This window comes from Bos grunniens, chromosome 21, assembly GCF_055505025.1.
Source record: "Bos grunniens cultivar Pamir isolate PY7600 chromosome 21, Bosgru_T2T1.0, whole genome shotgun sequence".
Classification (NCBI taxonomy): domain Eukaryota; kingdom Metazoa; phylum Chordata; class Mammalia; order Artiodactyla; family Bovidae; genus Bos; species Bos grunniens.
In genome coordinates, this window is record NC_141185.1 from 10,352,935 (window position 1) to 10,367,815 (window position 14,881).

At 50.8% G+C, this 14,881-nt stretch overlaps 1 protein-coding gene across 9 annotated transcripts in view; it reads left to right on the plus strand.

Moving 5' to 3' along the window:
* SYNE3 (spectrin repeat containing nuclear envelope family member 3) overlaps positions 1–13,051 on the plus strand; it is a 109,008-nt gene extending 95,957 nt beyond the window's left edge. For all 9 annotated transcript variants that reach the window (XM_086363074.1, XM_086363076.1, XM_086363069.1 and 6 more), the window contains one exon: positions 10,340–13,051. In XM_086363074.1, the coding sequence (XP_086219200.1) occupies positions 10,340–10,540 (201 nt within the window). In that variant the 3' untranslated portion in view covers positions 10,541–13,051. The remainder of the gene's footprint in view (positions 1–10,339) is intronic.
* Positions 13,052–14,881: the final 1,830 nt, after the last annotated feature.

Sequence of the window (14,881 nt, forward strand, 5' to 3'; positions counted from 1 at the left end):
TGAAGAAGCAAGCAACCCCAGAGGCCAATATTCAGAGGCCATCTGGGGCCCCTTTATATCACAGCTTGTTTAAGCACAGATTTCTGGGTTCCACCCCCAGAGTTTCTGATGCATCAGGTCTGGGGTGCCCCGAGGATCTGCGTTTCCAGCAAGGTCCCAGGTGATGCTGCTGCTGCCCCTGCAGGGGCCAGACTTGGAGAACCGTTGCTTTATGTTCTCGATTTGCATCCGGGATCCACCATTAGTGTGTGTTCCCCTTCGCAAGGCTCTTAACCATGGTCTTCCAATGAATGAAATGCGGGTCCTCAGAACTAAGTTCTTATAAACCAGAAGTTTCTGAATTGCTTCGTACATGAGGACCTGGATGCTAGCAGACAATGTTCTGCTTCTCTTTCAGACGGAAGACGGCTAATGCCCCTTCTGGGAGTGGAGATAGATGGGGGTGGGGGTGGAATCCTCCCCTTGGTGCGGTTCTCACGTTGTTTGCTGGGTGGGGTGTGCATACGCGTGTGTGAGGGTATGCACACATGTGCAGGTGTGCACAGATGCACGCAGGTCTGACAGGTAGAAACTAGACACTGTCTTCTGGTCTTGTAATCTTGCCAACTTAAAAACATTTCATATATTATTTTTAGTCCAAAGGGAAGGGGGAAAAAAAAACCTGCTCCAAAGCTAATTATTTATGAGCCGTCGGCCCTCCACACTTTTTTTTTCTCTCCACACCCCAAGCCACTGAAAGCTCCAGCTACGTCAGTGGCTTCAGCCTGCTTGTTTATATAAACAGAATAATTAAGATTTATTAAACTTGCAGCTGCCTACGCACTTGCCAGCTTCGTGCCACCGGATATGTCTGCCTGCAGCTTTCAGACACATGAAAGGTCAATTGCTTTTTGAGTTGTGACTGGGCTGTGAGTCAACTGAATTCCTGCCTTGGTGCAGGGGAGCGGTCCTACCTGAGGGAGCCTTCGAGTTGAGGAGCGGATGCGCCAGTGTTTGCGTTTACCGGGGTGAACTAAGCAGGCCCATGTGCAGGCGTGGAGGGCAGATGCCACTAAGCATGCCGTTCTGTGGACTCTGGGAGGTGGGTCCAGATGGGAGAGACCGGACAGCGACATTTTCTCCACTTGCCCGTATTTCACAGATTTTAAGACTCATGGTTTTCCCACGTTTTCACATCTTTGGAGTTGCCACTGTTAGTCGCTCAGTCGTGTCCGAGTCTTTGTGACCCCGTGGACTGTAGCCCGCCAGGCTCCTCTGTCCATGGCATTCTCCAGGCAAGAGTACTGGAGTGGGTCAAGGGACCTTCCTGACCTAGGGATTGAACTGGGTCTTCCGCATTGCAAGTGGGTTCTTTTCCATCTGAGCCACCAGGGAAGCCTTTCCTATTATGGTCCAGTAAGGACTGGAATTTGCCTTCCTCTGCCACCCAGAACACTCTCCACCTAAGCTTTCTTTAAATTAAAATCTCTGCGTGAGGGTTGGATTTTGGAGGTTTTTTTTGGCTGTGCCGTGCAGCACGTGGAATCTCAGTTCCCCAACCAGAGATGGCACCCCCGCCCCCTGCAACGGCAGCGGGGCGTCTTAACCACTGGACCACCAGGGACGTCCCACGGGCTGTGTTTTGTTTTGTTTTCCTTTGGACCACACCGACTGTGCCGACGACCCAGCTCTGGGAGCTCCGGCCTCCGGTTCAAGTTCTCAGGGCAGAGTTTTGTTTCTCGCCCTCTCCGGGTGCCAGGATAAGACCTAGGATTTCCTTGTTTCCTGTTTCAGTGTGGGGGAGATTAGCCCTCGGTTTCCCTGGCCCTGAAGGTGCAACCCTGCGGTGCCCCCGCCTTGTGTGGGGTCTCCAATCAGATGCTCCATCTTCACCGGTGGGTTTTTTCTTTCTTGCTTCTGCTGCTGCTGCTAAGTCGCTTCAGTTGTGTCCGACTCTGTGTGACCCCATAGCCGGCAGCCCACCAGGCTGCCCCATCCCTGGGATTCTCCACTTAGTGGTATATAAAATAATAGTGCTCCTCACAATGAGCCCGGTAGAGCAGATGGAATATTGTAATACCGAATCCAGGAAAGCAACCACTAGGGTTTTTCCATGTTAGGCAATAACTTTCTCTCACAATAGCTACAGTATTGTTGTTTTTTAAAAAATATATTTATTTATGCTGGAGAAGACTCTTGAGAGCCCTTGGACAGCAAGGAGATCAAACCAGTCAATCCTAAAGGAAGTCAACCCTGAATATTCGTTGGGAGGACTGATGCTGAAGCTGAAGCTCCAATACTTTGGCCACCTCATGCGAAGAGCTGACTCATTAGAAAAGACCCTGATGCTGGGAAAGATGGAAGGTGGGCTGGAGGAGAAGGGGATGACAGAGCATGAGATGGTTGGATGGCATCACCGACTCAATGGATACGAGTTTGGGCAAACTCTGGGAGATAGTGAAGGACAGGGAAGCCTGGTGTGCTGCAGTCCCTGGGGTCACAAAGAGTCGGACACAACACAGTGACTGAACAACAACAATTTGTTTACGTCTTTGTTGGGTGTCAGTTGCAGTGCACAGGCTTCCCTCTAGTTGAGGTGCTCAAGCTCAGTAGTTGGGGTGCACAGGCTTAGTGGTTGCCCCCTGGCATGTGGGATCTTAGTTTCCTGACCAGGGATTGAACCCAAATCCCCTGCACTGGAAGGTGGATTCTTAACCACTGGACCACCAGGGAAGTCCCTGTTATGATGTTTTAAAAATCATCATTATTGGGACTTCCCTTGAGGTCCAGTGGCTAAGACTCTGCACTCCCAGTGCAGAGGTTTGGTCCCTGGTCAGGGAACTAGGTTCCCCATGGTGCAGCTAAGATCTGGTGCAGCCAAATAAATTAAAAAATTAAAGAAAAAATCATCATTATTAACTGGAGTTCCTAGTTGACATTAGGGTGCACTGTTTGGGTTGTGTATCCTATGGGTTTTGACAAGTGCGTAGTGACATTGCAGACGAGTGTCACCGCCTTAGGCTTCTCCCCAGAATTTCCTCTTTACGCCTCTGCCCTTCCCCAGAGCCCCTAGCAACCACTGACCTTGTTACTTCTTTCATTCAGCAATATGCACTTGAGTTTCCTCCGTGTCTTTTTGCGGCTAATAGTTCCTTTCCTTTTTCCACTGAATAACATCCCTCTGTGGGGATGTACCATTCAGTCTTTCACAGCCCTTTCCCCTGAGTCCAGGATCCGGTCTGAGATCACACATTACATTCAGTCATCGCACTTCTTTAGTTTCCTCTCCCGAGACCAGTCCTCGGTTTTCCTTGACCTTGACCTTCTCGAGTACAGGCCAGATATTTTATAGAATGTCCCTCAGGTTTGGGGTTTCTGGGGTGTTTCCTTGTTGTGAATTTCTGGAAAGAGTGTTGTAGAAGCGATGCTGTGTTCTTAGTGTATCTTATTGGGAGAGTGCGATTTCGATACACCCACCTCAGGACTGCAGATGCTGACTTGGATCACGTGACTAAGGTGGTAGCTGCAGGGATTTCTCACCATTTCTTTTGTAATTAAAGAGTCCTAACTGCTCCGCGACCCTGGAAATACAACACCTCTTTCTCACACGGTCGCGTTCTCCAGCTTCCCCGGGCCTCTTTCCCTCCCATGACTCACTCCCTGACGGTTCCTTCCTGCCAGCTCTGGTCCCCGACTCTAGGCCTCTCACACTCTCTGATCCATTTCTTGTCCAGGTCCCTCCTTCCAGCTTCAGTCCCAAGGCCCAAACCCGAAGGGCATCAACTTGAGAGACTGCTCAGACTCAGCGTGTCTGAAGCTGACCTCACTGTGTTCCCTGCGTCCAGACAAACCCCGGTCTCCATATAAGCAAAGCATCCTGACCACACAGTCTTCCAAGCTGGATGCCTCTGGATCACCCTGGACTGTCACTGACCTTAGTTCTGTCCTAGACGCAGAAGAGCCTGGATGTGCATGGATGTCAGATGAGGAAAGATGAGGGAAGGAAAAGCAGGGAAGGGAGCCTTGTGTCCATATATCTCCTGCTGAATGGGGCTCCATTTTCACTTGAGTAATGACAAGAGCACCCCTCGCTCCAATTGTTTCACCCAGAGGTTCTTCTCATCGATTAACCAAACTGCCCCAAAAGGCCAGCTCAGATGGCCTCACTGCCATCTGGTCAAAAACCAAGCCATGCGTGCAAACTCAGTTGCTTTGTCATGTCCGACCCTTTGCAACCCCATAGATTATAGCCTGCCAAGCTTCTTTGTCGATGTCCATGGGATTTTCCTAGGTAGGAATACTAGAGTGGGTTGCTGTTTCCACCTCCAGGGGATCGTACTGACCCACCCAAATCTTCTGCATCTCCTGCACTGGCAGGCAGATTCTATGTCACTGTACTTTCTGGGCCTCCCCAAAACCAAGCCAGGGGGCTGGAATAACACAGTTCTGTGGCCTGACCATCACATGCAGAGCTGCCCCGGGGAGGATACAATATTAACTCAGCCCCACCCAGCCACTACCATTCTGTCCCTGGGTGGGAGCTCTCTGCAGCCTCTGAGCACTCCTGGGAAGTGAGTTTGGGCTCTAACTCAGTGCTTTGGCACTGAGAACGTAGTGAAGAAGATATTCAAAGTGTGTAGGTGGAGCCCAGCCTGGGATCTGTGATGCCCTCAGACTCCCTGGAGCATCAGGGAGATGCCCTTTCTGGGTTCTAGAGGAAACCCAGGGAGGCGAAGCCAGCCAGTTTGAGGCTCTGCATCAGTGAGAGGGACCTTGAGGGACTGAGCTCATCGCTAAGTGAGAGTTAGTGATGGCCACTGGTGGGGCCCATCTTGAATTGCCAGAGAAAAGCTGACCCCTGCCCATCACCTTGAGCCCTTGGCACTGGTCTGGAGGCATCTTTGAGCTGGAGAATGAGGCCCAATCAGCTCCCGGAAAAGACCCTGAAAGCCCAAGTGGTGATGCCACGTGACTTTCACACTCAGGGCCCCAGGTCAGGGTGAAACCAGCTTCAGCGGAGGCCCAGGGGGCCTTTGGTCATTGTTGCTGCTGTTTGAAGAGTTCATTCATTCGTGCATTTCTGTCTTTGCTGGATCTGCATTGCTTTGCGTGGGTTTTCTCTAGTTGCGGCAGGCGGGGGCTACTGTTCGTTGTGGTGCACGGCCTTCTCACTGCAGGGGCTTCTCTTGTGGAGCACAGGCTCTAGAGTGCGGGCTCAGTGGTCGTGGGGCACGGGGTTAGCTACCCCACAGCACGTTGGATCTTCCTGGATCAGGGATCAAACCTGTGTTCCCTGCATTGGCAGGTAGGCGCCTAACCACTGGGCCACCAGGGAAGTCCTTGCTGCTGTTTCTTATGAGAAGTGCCATGTAGGGTGGGAGAAGGAGCCACGCTGACGATTTGAGCCTGTCCCTGTGACCTTGGGCTGCTTATTTCCCGTGGACTCAGTTTCTTCCTCTGAGAAATGGGCACAGGTACCTCCAGAGCTGGGCAGCAGCTCAGGAAACCCGCGAGCGTGGAGGTGAGCTGAATGTGGGGCTGGAGCACGCGTGGTGTTGTTCATTAACGTGTGGAGTCCAAATGTTCTGGGGAGCCATCGGCATGGTGTGGACAGTTCACAGACAGGTCAGTGAGTGTGTGCCTGGTCACATCATGGCACTAAGGGAGGAGCAGACAGTCAGACGCCCAGGAAGGGAAAGAGCCTTTTATTTCATTAACTGAGCAGATGTTTACTGAACATTACTGCAGATACAGCAATGAATCAAACTAGTGTAGACCCTGCCTCCAAGGATTGAAGGGGAACACAGACTTTGAAATCAGTAACCCAAAGGAAAGGTGTTGATCCATGAGAATATGTAAAGGGGCTTTTTTTGGTTTAGAGGCAGGGAAGTTCCCTCTGAGGAAGTGACTCACAAATTGAGATTAGAATAAACAGTAGGAGTGAACTAGATGCATTGGAGAAAGAAAGGAAATGGGTCTTCCAGCGGAAAGTATAAGCTTTGCAAAGGCCCTTTGGTCAAAGAATGTGAGGGCCTTTAAGGGACCAAGAAGGGTATTTAGGGAGAGCAGTGTTTTTCTCTCTGATGGGGCCGAGGATCTGGTCCTTGGAACCTGGGTGCAGGGGAAGCTTAGGGGGCTTGTAGAAGCCACCCGTCTTCCCTGGGGCCCATCACTTGGAGGAGGAAAGGAATGAGTGTTTGCCGAGCACCAGCTATGCATGTGAGTGTAGCCTCTGCTGCCTCATTTATCCTTGTGATTCTGGTAGGCAGGTGTCAGGCTCCCTTTGCCTCAGTAGAAGAAGGCTCTGAGGCTCAGAGAGGCTGAGTGACTTGTCCTAGGTCACACAGCTAGGAAGTGACAGGGCCAGGGTTAGAACCCAGGACTCCAAATCATTTCTTTCCCCCACATCCTTTTTCTTCAATGGCAGAAGATTCAATCACCCTTACTGTGATAAATTCTTCCTGCCAGGATTCCTCAAAACTCTAGAGCCCCAGGTTCATGGGAGATATTGAAGGACTCAAGCATTTAATCACCCTCTGTAATATGACCTGTTCCCTCCCCACCACCACATGCTGTCGACCCTCTACCTACTTCCACACCCTAAGCGGTGGGGAACGTCCTGAGGAAGCCCCTTCTCTCTTAGTTTTGTTGTGGTTCAGCTGCTCAGTCGTGTCCATCTCTTTGTGACCCCCTGGATTACAGCATGCCAGGCTTCCCTGTCCTTCACCATCTCCTAGAATTTGCTCAAACTCACATCCATTGAATCAGTGATGTCATCCAACCATCTCATGCTCTGTCTTCAATCTTTTTCCTCCCGCTTTCAATCTTTCCCAGCACCAGGGTCTTTTCCAATGAGTTGGCTCGTTGCATCAGGCGGCCAAAGTATTGGAGCTTCAGCATCAGTCTTTCCAGTGAATATTCAGGGTTGATTTCCTTTATTTACTTTTGGCTGCATCGGGTCTTAGGTGCAGCCTGCAGGATCCTTTGTTGGCGCACGTGGGCTTCTCTTTAGTTGTGGCACGTGGGCTCCAGAGCACGTGGGCTCAGTTGTTGTAGCACATGGGTTTGGTTGTGTGTGAAATCCTAGTTTCCTGACCAGCGACTGAGCCACATCCTGCTGCATTAGAAGGTAGAGTCTAACCACTGGACCTCCAGGGAAGTTTCGCCCCCTTGTCTCTGTGGATGGTTGTAACTGCACAGAATACACGTAGTACTTTCTATGGGGAAACTCAGGCACAGAGAAGCTCCCAGATCTGCAAAGAGCTGAGACTGTCAATTTCTTTGTTGGCTTCTTAGACAGTAGTTCATGCCTATTTATGTGTGTGTCTGTGTGTGTGCATTCACATATGTATTTTCTAAGTATGTGACAATAGTATTAAAATGTGTCTTCTCTTTTAAAGGGGATTTTAGAATCCAGGTCCCTTAAAGTGAAGATGTGAAATCTAAGTGAATAGACACATGACAGGCAGCAGGAGTCGTTGAAAAAGACCACTCTTTGTCAACACTTATAAATGCAAGAGAACTTTGGACCTTCAAAGACATTTGCCCCAGAGGATTGTGGCCAAGGCACAGCTCCTCACTTACATAAGCAAGGTAGTAGCTCTGAGAATGGAGAAGCAAACAGAAACAGGACCCTTAGACACAGATCTTCACTGACTGCTAAGTCACTTCAGTCGTCTCTGACTCTTTGTGACCCCGTGGACTGTAGCCCGCCAGGCTCCTCTGTCCATGGGATTCTCCAGGCAAGAATACTGGATTGGGTTGCCATTTCTTTCTCCAGGGGATCTTCCCGACCCAGGATTGAACCCATGTCTCTTACATCTCCTGCATTGGCAGGCGGGTTCTTTACCACTAGTGCCATCTGGGAAGTCCACCTCCACTGGGGAGACCATTAATTACAGGTTTTCAATTGTAGTGTGAACCTAGGTTAGGGTGTACCTATGTCTCACCCTCTTTCGCTCTCTTGGGTGGGTCAGAGATTTGGAGTCGGGCAAAGTCAGCATGAAATGTCAGCAGTCAAGTTAGAGCACTCATAGACTGAGGCATCAGTAGGTGAGCCCCTTAGTGGGGGTCAAGAGCACTTGGCAGCCAGGTCTGACCCTGCCTGGAAGCTATGGGAAAGTCTGTCTCTTCTGTGGACATCATTCAGCTATTTAAATGACTTAAATGGCACCCCACTCCAGTACTCTTGCCTGGAAAATCCCATGGATGGAGGAGCCTGGTAGGCTGCAGTCCATGGGGTTTCGAAGAGTCGGACACGACTGAGCGACTTCACTTTCACTTTTCACCTTCCTGCATTGGAGAAGGAAATGGCAACCACTCCAGTGTTCTTGCCTGGAGAATCCCAGGGACGGGGGAGCCTGGTGGCTGCCGTCTATGGGGTCACACAGAGTCAGACACGACTGAAGTGACTTAGCAGCAGCAATACACACACACATACACACACACTCCTGAAGTCACTGCTGAGATAAACCCAGCCAGGACTGCTTCTCCGTTGTGTGGGTTATAGGAAGTCTGTTTTTTACAAAATCAGTGCCTGGGATCTTTGGTGAGTGAGAACACTCGAAGCTGGAGGCATAGGGTCAAGTGTGATTAACCTGGAGGAGATAGCTGGGACAGGAGAGTGGGTGAGATCATTCAGGCATGAGGGAGAGAAACAGAAGTGCTCAGGTCAGACCATCCCAGGAACACCTGCGTGTTTCCTGTTACCACCATGCCCACCACCACCACCATCACTGCCGTCATCCTCACCAGTATCCCCATCACTATCATCAGCACCCTTCTCATCAGCATCATCACCATCACCGATATCAACACACGTACCATCAGCACCCTCACCGTCACTGTCGTCACCATCATCATCCTCCTCCTCGTGACCATCATCGGTACCATCATCATCATCACTTGACTTGGTACCCTGGAAAATGACTCTTTGGTTCCTCACGGAGCTAGTAGATATATTCTATAATAATAGTACTAGCCATAACAGCATATATACTTTTTAATTGCTGTATAATTATACTTTGCATCCTCGCCAAAACCTGGAAAATAGAGGTAGGTGTTTGATCCCCATTTTGCAGAGAAGGAAGCTGAGGCTCAGAGAAGTTACTGACTTGCCCAAAGGCACATAGCTATTGTGGGACAGTGTGCACTGGAGCCTAGATGGCCAAGTTCCTGAGAGCTGGGCCTCTGCCCTGTACCATGCTGTCCCTTGACGGTGGGGCCTCCACTTTATTGAGTGGACAGCTGTTGGCCCTGCATGCCCATGAAGCTGCAACTCAGCCAGTCCCTTGAGAACTTGGGAAATATTCTTTGGCTGCTTTCACGGATGTTGCCACAAAGAAGCTCATTAGGTATTTGGACATGTCAGGGTGTTGATGATGAAGATGGTGATGAGGAGCAAGGAGAGGGAGGAAAAGAAGAAGGAAGAGGGAGAGGAAGAGAAGATGAAGAAAGTGATGATGGAGAACACAGTGATGGGTGGCAGCGACGGTGCTGGTGGTGGTCATGGTGATGATGGTGATCATCATGGTGATTATGGTGGGGATGGTGGTGACTGTGACCTAGATAGTGGCAATAATTTTTGTGTTTTTTTATTGCTATTTTTTCGAACTTTTGTGTTAAGAGCTGACTTTTCCCCCCTTGAATGTGTCTTGTGTAACAGATGAGGGGACAGCCTCCTTTCACCAGCAACCCGTTTTTCCTGGGAACAGGGGGGCTCTGCATTGGGGCACATGGTGAGCCCAGAGGGGCACTGGCTATCCGAGGCCAACTGGGGCCCTGCAGGGCTGCTGTATGGTCTTGCCTGGGAGGGATTCTGACACAGAGGTCTTTAGTCATAACCCTGCAGATGGTAGCTTCACCCCACTGGCCAAACACATACACCAAAGATGGTGACGATAGTAATGATGCATAATAATCACGGCAGCAGCTTTGAGTCCCTACTATGTGCCAGGCTCGGCTTCATTGAATCCTCACTACAACTCTGTCAGGTAGGTACCATTATTCCTCCTATTTATAGAGGAGAAATCTGAAGTTTAGTGAGGTTGAATGACCTTCTTTAGATTCACACCCAGGATTCTTATAAACCAGGCAAAGATTAATGTGACAACGGACAAAGCCTGTAACTGTTTTATCCTGTTCCTCTCTTGCCTTGAGTGGTTTGAGAAAACTGGAGATCTTTGTTTCTGGGAGAACGGACATTAGCCCCACTTCACAGATGGGAAAACTGAGGCCGGGTGCAGCTGGAGAGTCAGCCCGGAGCCAGTGTGGCTCCTCATGTCGCCCGGGGGCCCTCCCCGCCCCTCGCCTCCCGTGCGGAGCCCCGAGCCCGCTCACGTCTTCCGCTCTGATTTTGCAGGCCACGCGCTGGCGAGGACTCAGCTCGCTCTGCCGGAAGGTATGCTGCGTGGCGCTCCCCCTGCAGCTGCTGCTGCTGCTCTTCCTGCTGCTGCTCTTCCTGCTCCCGGTCGGGGAAGAGAACCGCAGCTGCTTCCTGGCCAACAACTTCGCCCGCTCCCTCACGCTCATGCTCCGCTACGACGGGCCCCCACCCACCTAGCCCCCTTCCCCCCACCGGGGGCATTCGGGGGATGCTCTTCTCCAAACTTCCAGCTGCCCCAGCCTGGGGGACCTGGAAACAGAGGCAGGCCAGAGCCCTCTGGGCTGCATCCATGTAAATACTATATCGATGTTCTCAGAACAAAATTACCTTTTTATACAGTGTTGTCTCACTCTATTTATACTAAATGTGTACTGCGTGTGACTGAGGGGATAATGCATAGCCATTTCTTTTATATGCTCTGTATGTAAATGCTCAGTATGTATCATTTCACATATGCCCTCTATTTGTCATTGGGAAAATTCCCAACAGTGTTTTTGTCCCATGGGATCTTGTAGCATTTTGGCCTTGGTCTGCAGTCAGCCCTGGAAAGCAGGGACAAGAACGTGTCGCTTGTATGGCCATCTCCTATCCAGAAACCAAGCCCAACATCCAGATGTTCGTGAAGAGGACTCTGAGCCGTCGACACGGAAGAATGGCGTTGGCCCTCGCTCAGAGCCCACTGACTCTTGGTCTAGGTACAGTCAGGACAGCCGTGCTCCTCTAGGCTTCAGAGTGACTGCAGACTAGACGCTGTGGGTGAGAAGCAGAGAAAGGGCTGATTCGGGGCTGGCCCAGGAGCAGCAGTGAAACATGGCAAGTGAGAGTGAAATTAATGGAGGAAAGAAGAACTCCAAGGAGCACGCCCGGAACTAAGCAAAGCACAGCAGAAGGGGGACCTCGGGGAGCCTGAATAGCCCAGACCAGTGAGAAAGGTCCGTGGTCTGAGTCTTCAGGGAACGGTTAGGTCATGCTGCCCATGTTCTCTGCTCTGCTTGGGAATAAAATGAAGGAGAAGGAGCTTATTGTCAAGATTCCCACGTGGAAGGATAAGTACAATGTCTGTAGCACCCAAGTGTCTGACAGTGCCGGAAAGATGTGTTACCTCCATCGCGCCGAGGCTGAGTTTTTCATCATCTGCGGCTCCGGCTGAAGGGACAGAGGGAAGCATCTGACCCACCAGGGACCAGAGATCGGGGGTCCAAGACAGAGAGGAGGGGTCATCCGCAGAGCTCAGCCAGTCTGGAGGGCTCTCTCCTCCTTCCAGAAGGGACTTTGGAGAGAGCTGGGTCCTCTGGGCCATGAATGTCCCACACAGGTGCCCACAAGGGACCCAGGGTCCAGATGCCCCAAACCAAGCCCTCTCTGCAAGCGCTTGGCAGTCGGGCCCATGAGCCACCTGGGCCTTGAGGCTGGAAATATTGCATTGGCCAAAAAGTTCATTTGGGTTGTCTGTAACATCTTATGGAAAAACCAAACGAACTTTTGGGTCAACCCAATACATCCCTTCCTCCCCAGGGAGTTCTGGAATGGTTCCTGTGTTTCATCACTGGATCCTATTTTCCCCAAATCAACACTAAAGTTTCCTTTTTAAAAAATGCTTAGTGACCATTCTTTACCGATTGATTTTGTCTGTTCGGCTATGCATAGGAGACCAAGAGGGGATTCTTCAGGCCTTTGAAACCAGTGTCACAGACGCAGAAAGGCCTTTAAACAGAGGGGAAGCTGAAGACTCCGGAGGGTCCAGGCCCCCAGCACTGTGCCCCCCTCCCCCACACTGCCCTCTGAGCCTCACAGAACTGGGAAGAGCTGGACACTCACAGGGCAGGAAAGCAGGGTCGCAGAGAGGAGACCTCCAGGCTGATGTATAAAGTGAGCTTTCCTCCAGATATTCAGAGACCAAGCCACAAGGCCATTCTCCATGGGTGGCGGCTTTCCTGGAAAATCTGGGGCTGCGTGAACCAAGACCTCCGGCCCAGGCGACTGAGCCCAAATCCTGACTGGGTTGACTGTGGCGGGGCCTTTGAACATCTCCATGCAGGCGGAGACCCAGAGAGGGGAAGTAACTTACCCAGAGCCACACAGCGGCGGCGGCTAAGGCCAGAGCGGATCCTGGTCACTGTTGCCTCTGGGTGGTACCCGGCTCACTGTCGTGCCCCACCAAATCTGTAACTTCAAACAGGCTTGAGTGACATGAATTCAGTTGGGTCACGTGTCCTACGTATCAGGGAGGGAGAATCTGTAATGTGTGGGCTGGTGGGAGGAAATGAACATATATTTTTTAAACTTTGATACCATAGAGCTTGTTTGCATAACTTTTTTTTTACAAAAAAAGGAGAATTGATATTTTCATTACTTTCATATAAAGACAGTTGTGATATGACATAACCATTGTGTACTGGTGCTTCTCAAGTGTTATCTCTTTTGTTTAAAAGTAGGTGCAGATAATTATGAATTTTATGATGTTCTAGCTTCCTGAGGACCAACCTCAAAGAGCTTTCACGTGCCTTTTGAGAAGGTGTCACGGTGGGACCTTCATGCATGTATTTTTGTCTGTCCCCTGGAGGATGAGAGGTGGTAAGACGTGTCAAGTTCACTGCCCAGTCCAGTGGTGTGTGTCTGTGTGTTGTGTGTGTGTGCACATGTGCAATGTGTGTGAGAGACAGATACAGGGAGAGAGGAAGGGAGAAAGAGAGAAAGAGGGAGAGAGAGAGAGAGAGACAAAATGATGGAGAGAGAGAGGGGGGGGAGAGAGAGACGAGGAAGATGAAGAAGAAGTGGGGGAGGGAAGGGGAGGGGAAGGAAGACAGAAACACAGGGGAGCCTGATCAAAGCTGCCGCTGCCCTCCTGAGCTGTCTCTCGATCACCTGATGCCGGGCTCCCTGCCCCAGGTTGGCCTTATCTGGGCGGTGCGGGTGGGGCGGGGAGGGGTCCCTGCCTGCTCTGTGAATCCGTGGCTTCCTTTAAGGGTCTGTTATCTGTGTGTCCCACTGGGGCAGCACAGTGATCTCCAGCAAGCCTCTCACATCCCTGGCCCAGTCAGGACTGCGCCCTAATTTCTTCTCTCGTGGGAACTCAGCTACCAGGGTTGGGGCTCCGCCTGTTCCTCTCACTCCAATAGGATTGTCACCTGTCTGGGTCAGCAACAGAGGAGAGGGCATGTGGCTGTGAGCGATGGGTGCAGGTTCAGCATGAAACACATGGGCATCTGCCCCCATGACTGCATCCACGGCAGACATCAATAATCGACCAGCAAGCCCTTCCCCTCCCCAAGGACCTCAGAGGTCTTCACAGTCCTTCTCAAAACCAGTCCAGGCAGCTGCTGCCAATCACTCACATTTGTCATGTGAGAAAAACCCGTTTGACATCCTTGTACCCAATCCTAGTGCCCTCAGAAAACTCTCAATTCTGGCCTCCTTTTTAATTTTAAAATTAGGGTGTCCCCAGTCACTTCCCTTTCGTCCAGCCCCTAGGGGAGACAAACTAACCCCAGAAAGCAGGTGATGGGCTGAATTATCACACAGGACTTTTCAGAAAAGCAGATAGAGTAGGGAATGCTAGATTGCCAGTGTTGGTATAGACTGTCTTGGTCCAACTTTTTGCCCATTTTACAGATGAGAAAACTGAGGTCCTGACAGCTCCTCCTCACCCAGTGAATTCAGAGAATTCGTTCAAGAGGTGAGGATAGATCTCTGCACCCACTGAGTGACAGAGTGACCCTGCTCAGTGCTGAGCAAGGTGGAGCTGGAGCTCTGGTGTTAAGAGATTGTGACCTTTGGTAAGTCACCTGCCATGTCCCAGTAGCCCCTGGTAAAAGGGGAAATTAACCCCGGAACATCCCATCCCTATTTGCAACGTTGGATATTCTGGGAAGATGATGGTGGGCTTCTGTCTTGAGGCAGAATCTCTAGAGTCAGCCATAAACGTCAGAACCTCTTCTACCAACTTGCACTTAAATCAGGGGATATTGCTCATCCCTCATCGTGAGAAGTCAAGAGGTGGGCAGCTGTTGGTATCATTTCCTCAGTTCAGAGATGTCAGAAACAAGGTTTCTGAGGCTCTCTTTTATTTCCCTTATGATTACCTCATGGCCCAATATGCTTGCTCTACCTCCAGATTTTTCATCTGGATTCCAATTGGAAGAAGGAGAATGAGCTGGCTAGAAAATTTTCAGGAGCTTTCCCAGAAGCCCCATCCAGACACTACTGTTACATCTCATAGGTCAGAACCATGTGACATGGTTCCTTGACATTTGCAAGGAGTCTGGAAATACATCCCCCCAACAAAACGGGCAGCTCTTAGCAAGAAGGAGGGGTTGAGTGGATTGGGGTATCACTTAGGTGTCTCTGCCTAGTCATCTTGACCCTCTGTGTCTTGGTTTCACACTCTCAGCAGAACTCAGGGGCATTCATCACTGAGGGGTGAGAATGACCTTACCAACACTGCCCCCCACCTGCCTCCCCAGGTGATGGGGGTCCCTGAGTCCTTCGAGTCCCTCCCCCTTTGGAAGGCATCATAGC